General features: G+C 41.3%; 1 protein-coding gene across 1 annotated transcript in view; it reads right to left on the bottom strand.

Annotated features, from left to right (window-relative positions):
- Nucleotides 1-13,047, bottom strand: part of LOC126485103 (breast cancer anti-estrogen resistance protein 3 homolog) — a 1,126,433-nt gene that overhangs the window by 704,292 nt on the left and 409,094 nt on the right. The window contains exon 2 of the mRNA XM_050108726.1: nucleotides 7,062-7,219. Coding sequence (XP_049964683.1) covers nucleotides 7,062-7,219 — 158 coding nt within the window. The remainder of the gene's footprint in view (nucleotides 1-7,061; nucleotides 7,220-13,047) is intronic.

Below are 13,047 nucleotides of genomic sequence, written 5' to 3'. Positions count from 1 at the left end.
AGCAATTACAAGGCTATCAGAGTTGTAGAGCTCTGGAAGAAGAGAGTACAGACGTTCTTGTTCGGATACAGACGGTAAGGTAAAGTAAGTTAAGTATCTGAAATAAGAAGATTATTTCCCCTCTGGTGTTATAACGCGTTTCAAAGATCCCTCGTACTGTAGGCATTCGCATAATTTATTTCTGCGGCTCGACATCCTTGGTGTCGTCACGCGGTAATTACAATGAAGCTCCAAAGAAACTGGTATAGGCATGCGTACTAAAATACAGAGATATGTAAACAGGCAGAATTTGGCACTGCGGTCGGCAACGCCTATATAAGACAATATGTGTCTGGCGCAGTTCTTAGATCGGTTACTGCTGGTATAATGGTAGGTTATCAAGATTTAAGTGAGTTTGAACGTTGCGTCATAGTCGGCGCACAAGCGATGGGACGCAGCATCTCCAAGGTAGCGATGAAGTGGGAATTTTTCCGTACGACAGTTTCATGAATGTACCGTGAATATCAGGAATCCGGTAAAGCATCAAATCTCCGACTTCATTCGGACAGAAAAAGGTCCTGCAGGAACGGGACTGAAGAGAATCATTTAGCGTGACAGAAGTGAAACCCTTCCACAGGTTGCTGCAGATTTCAATGCTGGGCCATGAACAAGTGTCAACGTGTGAACCATTCAACGAAACATCATCGATACAGGCTTTCGGAGCCGAAGGCCTACTCGTGTACCCTTGATGATTGCACGACACGAAGCTTTACGCTTCGCCTGAGCCCGTCAACACCTACATTGGGTTGTTGATGACTGGAAACATGTTGCGTAGTCTGGCGAGCCTCGTTTCAAATTGTATCGAGCAAATGGGCGTGTACGGGTATGGGGACAACCTCATGAATCCATGAACCCTGCATGCCAGCAGGGGAGTGTTCAAGCTTGTAGATGCTCTGTAATGGTGTGGAGCATGTGCAGTTGAAGTAATATGGGACCCCTGATACGTCTAGATACGACTCTTGATGACAGGTGACACCTACGTAATCATCCTGTATGATCAGCTACATCCATTCATGTCCATTGTGCATTCCGACGGACTTGGGCAATTCCAGCAGGGCGATGCGACACTCCACACGTCCAGCGTTGCTACAGAGTGGCTCCAGGAACACTCTTCTGAGTTTAAACACTTCCACTGGCCAACAAACTCTCCAGACATGAACATTCTTGGGCATATCTGGGATGCCTTGCAACGTGCTCTTCAGAAGCGATCTCCACCCCCTCGTAGTCTTACGGGTTTATGGACAGTCCAGTAGGATTCATGGTGTCAGTTCCCTCCAGCACAACTTGAGACATTAGTCGAGTCCACGCCACGTCGTGTTGCGCATTACTTCTTGTTCACCGGGGCCCTGCACGATGTTAGGCAGGTGCATCAGTTTCTTTGGCTCTTCAGTGTATAGCCCGGTAGCGATGAACATAAAGCCGTGTAAGCCATCAGCGTGTGAGTAGATCAGATTTTGTTCTGTGCATTTTTATTGTTTGTGTAATGCATTTCTGAACTGTACATATAGAGCACCCGGGAATTTGCTTAAACTGGTGGCTCCAAATTACACGGACACTCAGATTAGTTGGCGTGCCTACCAGACATTCGTTAACCCAGGACACGAACTGGACACACGTCTGACTAATCTCCGCGTCTTGGTAATCAATCTAAACATTTTTCATTATACTTGAACGTTGTAAATAGAAATAATACTGAAACCGAAGGTACCCTTTGACAAAATTTTTGTATCTTTGTCTCTTCCTTTACCTATCGTTTATGTCGTTAGCTCTCAGTTTTGCATCATCCAACTGTGATTTCCTGTGCACTTGAGGCTTTTGAGTCTGCTGTGACCTTCTGAAAAGTAATGTTTTATCTCTCTTCCGTCAAACGTATGAATATTGACAGTCATCTGAATTCTTATCTTTCTCGGCGTCTGAATTTCTCATAATTATGCAGTAACTGGGATCTCTGTTCCAGTCACACCGACTGAATAATTGTGATTTCCAGTTGTAACGTAAATATCGCTACTACACGGCGTTGCTGGTAGCGTGGAAGGTACAGGATATTAAATTTCACTAGTTATAAGTTCTTTAGATTTTATTTTGCAGTTTCATTAATGAGTTCTACTACAACAAATTTTATGTGTTGTTGTTTTTGTTGTGTTCTTCATTGGGGTATTTGAGTCTGATGCACCTCTGCACGGCAATCTACCCCATGCAAGCCTCTTTATCTATGGCTCACTACTGCAGTCCACGTACATATGGACGAGCTCCTTGCAGTCAAACTGGTGCCTCCTCCCCACCCCCTTCCTCCCCGCAGCATACACACACACACACACACACACACACACACACACACACACACACAAACAAACAAACAAACAAACTAACTCTCTCTCTTCCCCTATCAGGATCATCAGGAAGTTGTTTCCTTGATGCCTCAGGATGTCCCCTATCAACCGATCCCTTCTTTCAGTCAGGTTGTACCATAACTTGCTTTTCTCTCAAATCCGAATAATGGTTAGTCATCCCAGCTACCCATGTAATCTTTAAAATTCTTCTGTAGCATATTTCAAAAGCTTCTGTTCTTTTCCTGTCTCAACAGCTTATCGCCCACGTTTCACTTTCGTACAAGCCTACAATACCTTCAGAAAAGGCTTCTAGCAATTAATTTTATTTTCAGTGTTACCAAATTTCTCTTTTTCAGAAACGCTTGTCTTGCTACTGTTAGTCCGCAGTCCACTTCGGCCTTCATAAGTCGTTTTGCTGCCCAAAAGCAAAACTCGTCCAATACTTTTCTAATCCAAGTCCCTCAGCATTGTCAGATTTAATTCAACTACACTCAGTTACCTTTGTTTTACTTTTGTTGATATTCAACATATAAGCTCCTTTTAGGACACTATCCATTCCGTAAAATGTGACCTTCCAAGTCGTTTTCCTGCCTTGACAGGATTACAGTGTCATCAAAAAATCTAAAGGTATTCGCCCTTTACTTTAATTTCCTTTCCAAATTTCTCGTTGGTTTTCTTCACTCCTTTTGTTCAGTCCATCTTCTACTACTGTCTTTACTTTCCTTCCTTTTCCTATTAACTGATTTTACGTATCTCTGGTGTACAATATACATAATTATGTTCGTTTACAATCTCTCTCTTGTTGTAGTCATGTTTACGTTTGGAATATGTCAGTCACTGACTTACGAATCTGAATGAGTTATTTCGTCAGTGTTCTAAAATACCTATATATGAGTTGTATGTACGAGTAAAAAGCATTTCCATGCAAATAGTTACATAACAATATATTATAGGTATTTCATTACGACTTGTAACCAATGTATGTGTCGTGCATTAAGACAGCTTATATTCAACTGACCAAAACCGCTTTTGGTCTTAATAAGCAATCTTCACATTCGTTGATATAAATTTTTCTCGTACTGCATCTGTAAGATAAGCATTGATATCGGCTGATATGAAGATGATTTACTGAAACTAAAACCGGTTTCACGGCCGACTGAGCATACACTGTCAAACAAGTATTCATAGAGTTGTGGGAAATGGTTTCCACTTCCTTATGAAAAGAAAAAAATCTCACTATTTGCTCAAATTTGTTTGAGCACAAATGTGTCATCCTCAGAGGGCCATGTTATATTCAGTGCTTGAAAAAACGTGTTTCATGAAGTAATTACTGAACAAAAAGAAGACCTAAACATTTCACATATATTGTAACTTTGTCAGAGACACCAAAGAACTTGGAAGAACACCTGAACAGAATGAAAGTACCTTAAAAAGAGGTTAGAACATGACTATCATGACAAGTAAAATAAGTTCACTGAACGTAGTCGAGTTAAATTACCACGGTGCGCAGGGAATTAGATTAGAAAATGAGACACTAAAACTGGTAGTTTTGTTTTGCTATTTGGGTAACAAAGTAACTGTCGATGGTCAAAGCAGAGAGGGTATAAAACGGAGATTCGCAACAGCAAGAAAAAGTTACTAAAAACAGAAATTTGTTTTCGTCGAATATAAATTTAACTGATAGGCAGTATTCTCTTATGGTAATTTCTGGAGAGTAATCTTCGACGAAAGTGAAAGGTGAGTAATAAGCAGCTCAGACAAGAAGAGAAGTTTACAAATGCGGAGTTACAGAAGAAAGCCTATGATTAATGCGATTTTGTCATATGATGACATGGTTGGGGACCGTGGCTGTTATTGGAAGACAAATGTTGATGGTGTTGAGGCAGCAACGAGCCAAAAATTTATTTTAAGTTCCTTTATTCAAAAGGTACCGTTACCTGTTTCGAATCATTACGATTCATCGCCAGACGGCTTTCATGCTTTCATTATAACACGTGCTGCGTTTTTTAATTAGTTATTGTGAAATGTCGATTTGGAGAACTTGTTTTCGTAGTTTTCGTCCAGCAGACAATGTTTGAAGTTTTCACCGCATTCACATCATTGCACACATAAACTTGCATAATTGAGCGCTTCAGATTTGACACCTGGAGTGACTCAATGTCTCGCTGTATAATTGCTTCAAATGAGTCTAAGCACTATGGGATTTAACATCTGAGGTCATCAGCCCCCTAGAACTTAGAACTACTTAAACCTAACTAACCTAAGGACATCACACACATCCATGACCGAGGCAGGATTCGAACCTGCGACCGTAGCTGTATGGTTGTACAACATGCAATGTGTGGTTTTCATGAGCAGTAATCTCTATTCCAATTTTCTGTACAGGTTTCGGAACTCTCGGAACCGAGGTGATGCAGAACTTTTTTTGAGGTGTGTATATATGAAAAGCAATGTTCTGACAGACTGAAATGATCATCGCACAGCCCAATTTGCTAAGGATGGAAGCTTGAAATTTGAAGAGATTGTTGATCTTATAGCATAGGCATCGTTTAAGAAGTGAATTTTTGAAATTCCACGCTAAGGGGATTAAATAGGCGATGAAAGGTTTTTTTGAAAATATCTATCAGTGTAATTTTGAAACTCTAACTACGAAAATTCATATACGTTTTCTCGGTAAGAAACAAAAAAATACGTGTGCCAGTATGTTTGGAAATTTAACCCCTACTGGGGTTAAATAGTTGGTGAAAGTTTTGTTTTTGAACAAATCATTATAAATGAACTAATAAGCATTTTTAAAGCTAAATCCATGAAAACTGGTATTTGACTTCTCGGTTGGAAATAAAAGAAATACATGTTTCAGTGTTTTTGGAAATTCAAGCCTCAAGTGGGTAAAATGGGGATGGAAGTTTTTATTGAAATATTTCATTATCGAAGCGTTATTTGAATCTAAATCTATGAAAATTTGTATTTGGCTTATCGGTTAGAAATAGAAAATAACTTGTTTCTCTCTCTCTCTTTTTTTTTTTCCCAGTCCCAAACGGCGTGAAACAGGGGCCAGACTGACTCACTGACTCATCATCGCCCAGCCCAGGCCACTGAGGATAGGAACATGAAATTTGGTAAGGGTGTTGATGTTATACACTAGGAATAGTTTAGTAAGGGATTGTTCGAAATTCCATTCCTAAGGGGGTGAAATTTTCTTGAAAATATGTCGCTCTTAAGGCAATTCTGAACCTAGAACTGAAAAAATTGACATTTGGTATCTATGTCAGAAATTAAAGTAAGTGCTTCAGTATTTTTGGAAATTCAACCAACAAGGGGGTGAAATAGTGGGTGAAAGCTTTTTTGGAAAACAAATCATTATTAAAACAATTTTAAAGCTACATCTATAAAAGTTAATCTCTGATTTCTCGATTAGAAGAAAAAAAAATATAGGCTTCAGTACTTTTTGGAAATTCAATACCGAAGAGGGTAAAATAGGGAATGGAATTTTTTGCGAGAATATTTCGTGATGTTATAACTTTTTAAAGTTAAATCTATTAAAATTTGTATTTGCCTCCTAAAGAAATATGTGGTACTGGAGGAAATTTTCTATGAAAATATCACGTGAACTCAACGGGCGAGATTATCAAAGACCTCTGACTCTACCTACCAGAAACGGATTTTGGTCAGAAGCACATTCCGAATAGACCATGCCATGCCTCTGCGACTTTCATTAGTGTGTAAAATTTACACGATATTGCAGTCTGTGAACATAAAAATTGGATTAAAAGAAAACAAATTAAACCTGTGCATACCATACAGTCAACGTGAGTGAAGCAGCGAGCGCTAAGCCAGTTCGCCATAAAGGTGATTGGGGGACAGATCGCGTATTAATGAACACTAACAAGTGTCTGAATATCAGGCGCTGTCTTCCTACTGTACTAGGCTGCAATTGATGTTCCGACTGTTTTGCTATTCCTTCTACCGAGTCATCTGAACTTGTTTCTTTCTTATTTAATTCTTCACCCTCCCCCCTTTCTCTCTCTAGGTGTGTACGTGTTCAGTTTAATAAAGAATAGAACTCATGTTCTCGTATTGTATAGTTCCTCTGATTATCGTTGTGTACTGCAGTCGTTAGTTATCTTTCTGATGCTGCCCTCTGCAAGTGAGAGTTTTCCTCTGTGGTAAGGCTTTGGTGTAAGCTGCATTAGATTTGATAATTTTTTAGATCTATAACAGTTTTCACTGGATTGTGTTAATGTGCTAATTTCACACAATGAAACTGCAGTTAAAGAGAACGTTATTCTGTTAACTCGTCAATCATCTTCAGAAAATCATCATGTTGTTGCGGGCGACACGATAATCACATGAAAATTGAGATAAAAGCTAACCTAGAGACGACGGAAACGATTTTTTATGCCTTACTTTCTTCTAGTCATCATTTCGTAAAACATGTTGAATTTTGTAGATCGGAATAAAACATGACTCACTGATGACGAGCCAAACACGCTTGGGCAATAAGTATTCGTTGTCTGCATAATCAGGGGGAAACCAGTCTCCATAAATTAGTCTGCAAACCCGCATGCTGAAAGAGCATCACTAACTGAACGATGAAGTGTCGCGGATTTCTTCTCGGGCAGGACGTCGGTTTTAGTCAGTTCCTACCAGTGTTTTGCGCAGCTAGTGACACCTATTGACGGTTGCACCCACCTCGACGCCGTCGAACTTCTCGAAGAGCGCGGCGTACTGCGTCAGCTCCAGCACCTCGATCCACGTGCGCACGTCCATGTGCGGCCGCGACGGCGGCACTGCCATCTTGCGGCGCGACAGCGAACTCAGCGACGGGAGCCGGAAGCTCCACGCGATGCCTGCGGACAAAGAGCGCGCTGTTTGAATCGCCGTTACATGCAGACTGCGGAGCGTAGTTTCTGTACAAATTGACTCAAAACACAAAGCTATATGACCGTGTCGTTGACGATACGATAGACTATAAGCCAAACAACTAGGAAAAGGGTGCTCCATTTCTGGAGCGACATATTACTTCAAGCAACACCTCCAAGCTGTGTTAAGAACTTAATTGTCCTGCCGGTTTTCAGTTTGCATCATCGCCTTAGAAAGCGTCGGAGGATAAAATACAAAATAGCAGTTAAAGAATTGAAAAATTTTTTCAATAAAAGTAATTATAAAATCGTTAAAAAATGTTACATCCATTGTGGATGAGGAACTGCAAATCTGATTTAAATTTGTGCTTTATGTAGGTATGATATACAATCAGTCGCTTCTTAAATATGACATGATTTATTGTTCCATTAATTAGTTTTCGAGTCACTTTATGCTAATCATCAGATGGACAAGTTACAGCACTGTAATTTTTTTTTGGCCATTTGCAGCTAATCTCTAGGGTGGTGCTGGCGAAAATAACGCATATTTAGGCAAAAGTCAACGAAATGTGTACGAAACAAAAAGATCGCTATGTTTTTGAATACTTACAATACATGGCATCTTAGCATAGACCAGAAATTCCCTCAATGAAATGTATTTTAGACAGCTTACAAACACACACACACACACACACACACACACACACACACACACACACACATTGCACACATCCACACACACAGTATGTAGAAGCACATGACTTTACTAAACAAACACTAAATGTAAATACAAACCGTACGAGTATTCTAGTTATTCTCTTTACCTACGCGATCTTTGACTTGAGATGCGTTAAATTAGAGAATATAATATAAAAAGAATAGATAATGTATGCCAGAGAACACTGCAAGCTGTAGACGTATCTATACGTTAGCACTGTACGTGTAATATGAATCAAAAATAGTAAACTTTTTCTACTTGTTTACCTGTAACTTTTTTTATGGATGTTACGTGTATAGTGCTAGCGTATAGCAGTACAAATTTTCCGGAGTTTGTGGCAATGTTCTTTTGGCAGTCTGCTTTCGCTTCGTTACCTGAACGTTCTGTACTTATTATTGACCTTATTAATTTCTGTATTATTAATTATTATTATTATCTCTGTTACACTCGTACGTGTAATGCAGTTGTTTCTGTGTTTTTAAGTTCTGACTGTATGTTCTTGAAACAACAAGTGTACTCTATAGGTTTCAAAGAAACGAAGCGAATGCAGACAGCCAAGATAAAATTGCTGAGAACTTCAAACAGCCCTTTTACAAGTCATGAACACTTTGTCCCATAGAACACTTTCACGCATAATACAGTAAAAAAAATTGTCGACATTGGTATTTGAGCCCGAAACCCTTGGTTCAAAAATGGTTCAAATGGGTCTGAGCACTATGGGACTCAACTGCTATGGTCATCAGTCCCCTAGAACTTAGAACTACTTAAACCTAACTAACCTAAGGACATCACACACATCCATGCCCGAGGCAGGATTCGAACCTGCGACCGTAGCAGTCGCACGGTTCCGGACTGCGCGCCTAGAAACGCGAGACCACCGCGGACGGCTATAGCAGTACATACAGCTTGTAATGTTCACTTTCGTCTATTATGTATGCTTCTAAATATTTTATTCTGTCATTTGATAAAGCACATGTATTAGGCCGCCAAATGGGAATGTGAAATATTTATAATCCCGATACTCTTTGAGTTTACGTTCAGTTCTTGTTTACTGCAAAACCAAGTTCATGTAAGAACTGCGTGCGTGAGCGTGCGTGCGTGTGTGTGTGTGTGTGTGTGTGTGTGTGTGTGTGTGTGTGTGTGTGTGTGTGTGTGTGTGTGTCCAAGATGCCTAAAACGTATATTACCAAAATGTAAAATATCAGTTCTTTCCGCCAACACCACGACTGTAGCTGCTAGCTGCATATTGATGGTCCGGAAAAAAAGTTCCGTAATACCACCACGTGTCGATAAGCTTGCAGTAGCTCGAAAACTAGTTAATAGTGCAATAAATAGTGTGTAATTCAAAACAGCGACTGGTTGTGTATCGTATGTAAATAAACCGACAAAACAAATGTTGGTACAAGATGCACGGAACATGTTACCTATATGGTATGGATTTTCGTTGCATAAATGATCCAATGGGATTCATACTCATCATGAACGAAAACACCGCTTATAGGTTATACTTGTTATACTCAGAAGTTTAATAAGTTTGGACCAGGTTACGTTGCAGAACGGTTTCTATGGGTAGAAGAATCCTCTGAAAGTGTGTCTAGTTTGCCGGCCGCGGTGGCTGAGCGGTTCTAGGCGCTTCAGTCCGAAACCGCGCGACTGCTACGGTCGCAGGTTCGAATCCTGCCTCGGGCATGGATGTGTGTGATGTACTTAGGTTAGTTAGGTTTAAGTACTTCTAAGTTCTAGGAGACTGATGACCTCACATGTTAAGTCCCATAGTGCTTAGAGCCATTTGAACCATTTGTCTGTAGTTTTCTTAATCGTGCCTCGATAAATAAGCGCTATGTCTCTCTTGCCTTTACTTTTCTTAAAGCGAAAGTGATCGTCACCTACCTAAAGATGATAAGATGATCGAAATCGATACTTAATAAGAATTTTATAAGGGACGATCAAAAAGTTTCCGATTGTGGGCATTGCTGCAGCGCATATGCAACCCAGAGCGATGCAGATGCGGGCATATAAACACCGACGTGTAGTCAAAGGTTTAGTGTAGCCTTCAAACGGAAACTTTGTGATCATCCCTTGAATAATAGCATCTTTGTTCAACTTATATAATACGACTAATCTGAAAAAAATCTGCTGTTGAAAAACTCCTTATTAAATACCTGGTTTCCATCCTCTTATATCTGCTCATAGAAAGACTTGTATACGGTAATGCGCGTGCCTGAGAACCGAGACGCCGTGGAATCGGATCCCGGTCGAACCACCGTCTTTCAGTCCGCTTCTTGACCTAGGCTTCACCTCTCAACGATGTAAGGAGTCGCCGGAACAGACACATGGCTCGGATTACTCGTTAAACCGTAAGTTTCCTTTGCCCATTTGGATAATTGGGGTGGGTTAGGGACACGCAAGTCACCGAAGCGGTGTCAAATGGCTCTGAGCACTATGCGACGTAACTTCTGAGGTCATCAGTCGCCTAGAACTTAGAACTAATTAAACCTAACTAACCTAAGGACATCACACACATCCATGCCCGAGGCAGGATTCGAACCTGCGACCGTAGCGGTCACGCGGTTCCAGACTGAAGCGCCTTTAACCGCACGGCCACACCGGCCGGCGAAGCGGTGTCCATTTGAAAGATTAGTACCAGGGCAATGAGCCACAGGAAATCCGAATGGATTCTTGTCAGCCACCCTGAAGGACCGCCAGCCAGCACTATCAATGCTGTGGCTCACTCGAAATAGGAGTGGTCACCTTCACTCCAGTGACGCTTCTTCCGAGTCGAGAATCCAGTGCTCAGAACCACCACTCTAGAGTTTCTCTAATAAAAAAGGTATTTTGTATTATTATTATTGGTTAGACTGATATGAATTAATTAATTGAAATTGAACGTTAATAGATAATATCTCTCCTAGTAAACATGGCTTTTAAGAGGACATTGAGTAATTGGTAAGTACTGGTTAAGAACACCACATGAATGTTCCTTGCTTAGCTGTAGGCAATACTGTCTAAATGGTAAAACAGGACACAGAAAAATGTTACTTCCTTTTCTAATTAAGCTGGACCCTGCCTTCCAGGATCGTCATTACATCAGACCAGCAAGTGCGTTGGTGGACGATATTGTTTCGAGACCAATCACCGATTTGAATATTACGCGGTTCACGTAATAAAATTGTGCGTATCTTGAGCGAACAAGATCGATAAAGATGATCTCAGGGAGGTATGCGCTATAATCTGATGGATTGAACGGCGAATGCAGTCGCGACCACCAAACAATGAGCCAGCTATTTCTCTTCGATCCAGTCTAAAACTGGACTAAAAAAAAATGCATAATAAAATCACATATAAAATGAATAGCAAGGAAAGAGATCTTCAAAGAACACACTGCTATTTAACATCAAATTAACATAATTATTCAACAAAAGCGTACAATTTACATGAGTGACACACGGCTTGTCTCGGTAGCAGAGGACAAATGAGAGAAAGAGAGCTGGTCGCGTTCCGCCTTTTTTTATATCGTCAGACAAACGAATCTATCTTCTGCATTTTGTTTCACAGAGTTCTCTTCACTCATTTTAATTCAGAGATACTTCCCAAAATAATTCATGAATAATTAAAAATACACCATCTCATTAGTACACAGTTCCTTTCCATTAATATATAGACTGAAGAGCCAAGGAAACTGGTACACCTGCCTAATATCGTGTAGGGCCCAGCGAGCACGCTGAAGTGCCGCAACACGACGTGGCATAGACTCGACTAATGTCTGAAGTACTGATGGAGGGAACTGACACCACGAATCCTGCAGGGATGACTATAAATCCGTAGGAGTACGAGGGGGTGGAGATCTCTTCTGAACAGCACGTTGCAAGGCATCCCAGGTATGCTCAATGATGTCTGGGGAATTCATAGGCCAGTGGAAGTGTTTATACTCAGAAGAGTGTTCCTGGAGCCACTGTGTAGCAATTCTGGATGACGGGGTGTCGCATTGTCCTTTTGGAATTGCTCAAGTCTGACAGAATGCACGATAGAGATGAATGGATGCAGGTGATCAGACAGGACGCTTACGTACGTGTCACCTGTCAGAGTCGTATCTAGGCGTATAAGAGGTCCCATACCATTCCAGCCGCACATGACCCACACCATTACAGAGCCTACACCAGCTTGAACAGTCCCCTGCTGACATGCAGGGTCCATGGATTCACGAGGTTGTCTCCATACCCGTAACCACCCATCCGCTCGAGATAATTTGAAACGAGACTCGTCCGACCAGGCAACATGTTTCCAGTCACCAACAGTCCAATGTCGGTGTTGACGGGCCCAGGAGAAGAGTAAAGCTTTGTGTCGTGCAGTCATCAAGGGTAAACGAGTGGGCCTTCGGCTCCGAAACTCCATATCGATTATGTTTGCCGGCCTTTGTGACCGAGCGGTTCTAGGCGCTTCAGTCCGTAACTGGCCGACCGCTACGACCGGAGGTTCCAATCCTGCCTCGGGCATGGATGTGTGTGATGTCCTTAGGTTAGTTAGGTTTAAGTAGTTCTGAGTTCTATGGGACTGATGACCTCAGAAGTTAAGTCCCATAGTGCTCACAGCCATTTGAACCATTTTGATGATGTTTCGTTGAATGGTTCACACCCTGACTGTTCCGGCGCAACGACAAGCGCCAGCACGAAGACCAAGAACGATACAGCAGCGAGGGTTGAGAGATGACGTCAGCTAATATGACGCTGACTATGACGTCACCACGACAGGAGCGGCATCTACACAAATAGAATAAAAGCGACGCGCCGGCTCGGAAAGGCCGCACTAGAAGAGAGGACTAGAACAGTCGCACTAGACGAGCCGCACTAGAACAGCCGCACTGATATTAACGATAGCAGTGACCTACGAACTTGTATGATTAGCTTGCATGGAAATCATATATATCAAAGGACACTGATTATTTGCATGTCTTCAATTGCTTGCGACCCATCATGTAGAAACGAAAGTTAAGTATTGTCACTTCAATTACTGTAATGAACTCCATTAATATGATTTACTTCTATGTCGTCTAGTTATGCGAGAAAACAGCTTCCTAGGCACCCTATAACAGACGAGCGGG

The sequence above is a fragment of the Schistocerca serialis genome, chromosome 6, assembly GCF_023864345.2.
Source record: "Schistocerca serialis cubense isolate TAMUIC-IGC-003099 chromosome 6, iqSchSeri2.2, whole genome shotgun sequence".
In the NCBI taxonomy this organism is placed as follows: Eukaryota; Metazoa; Arthropoda; class Insecta; order Orthoptera; family Acrididae; genus Schistocerca; species Schistocerca serialis.
This window is presented reverse-complemented; position numbering and strand designations above follow the sequence as displayed.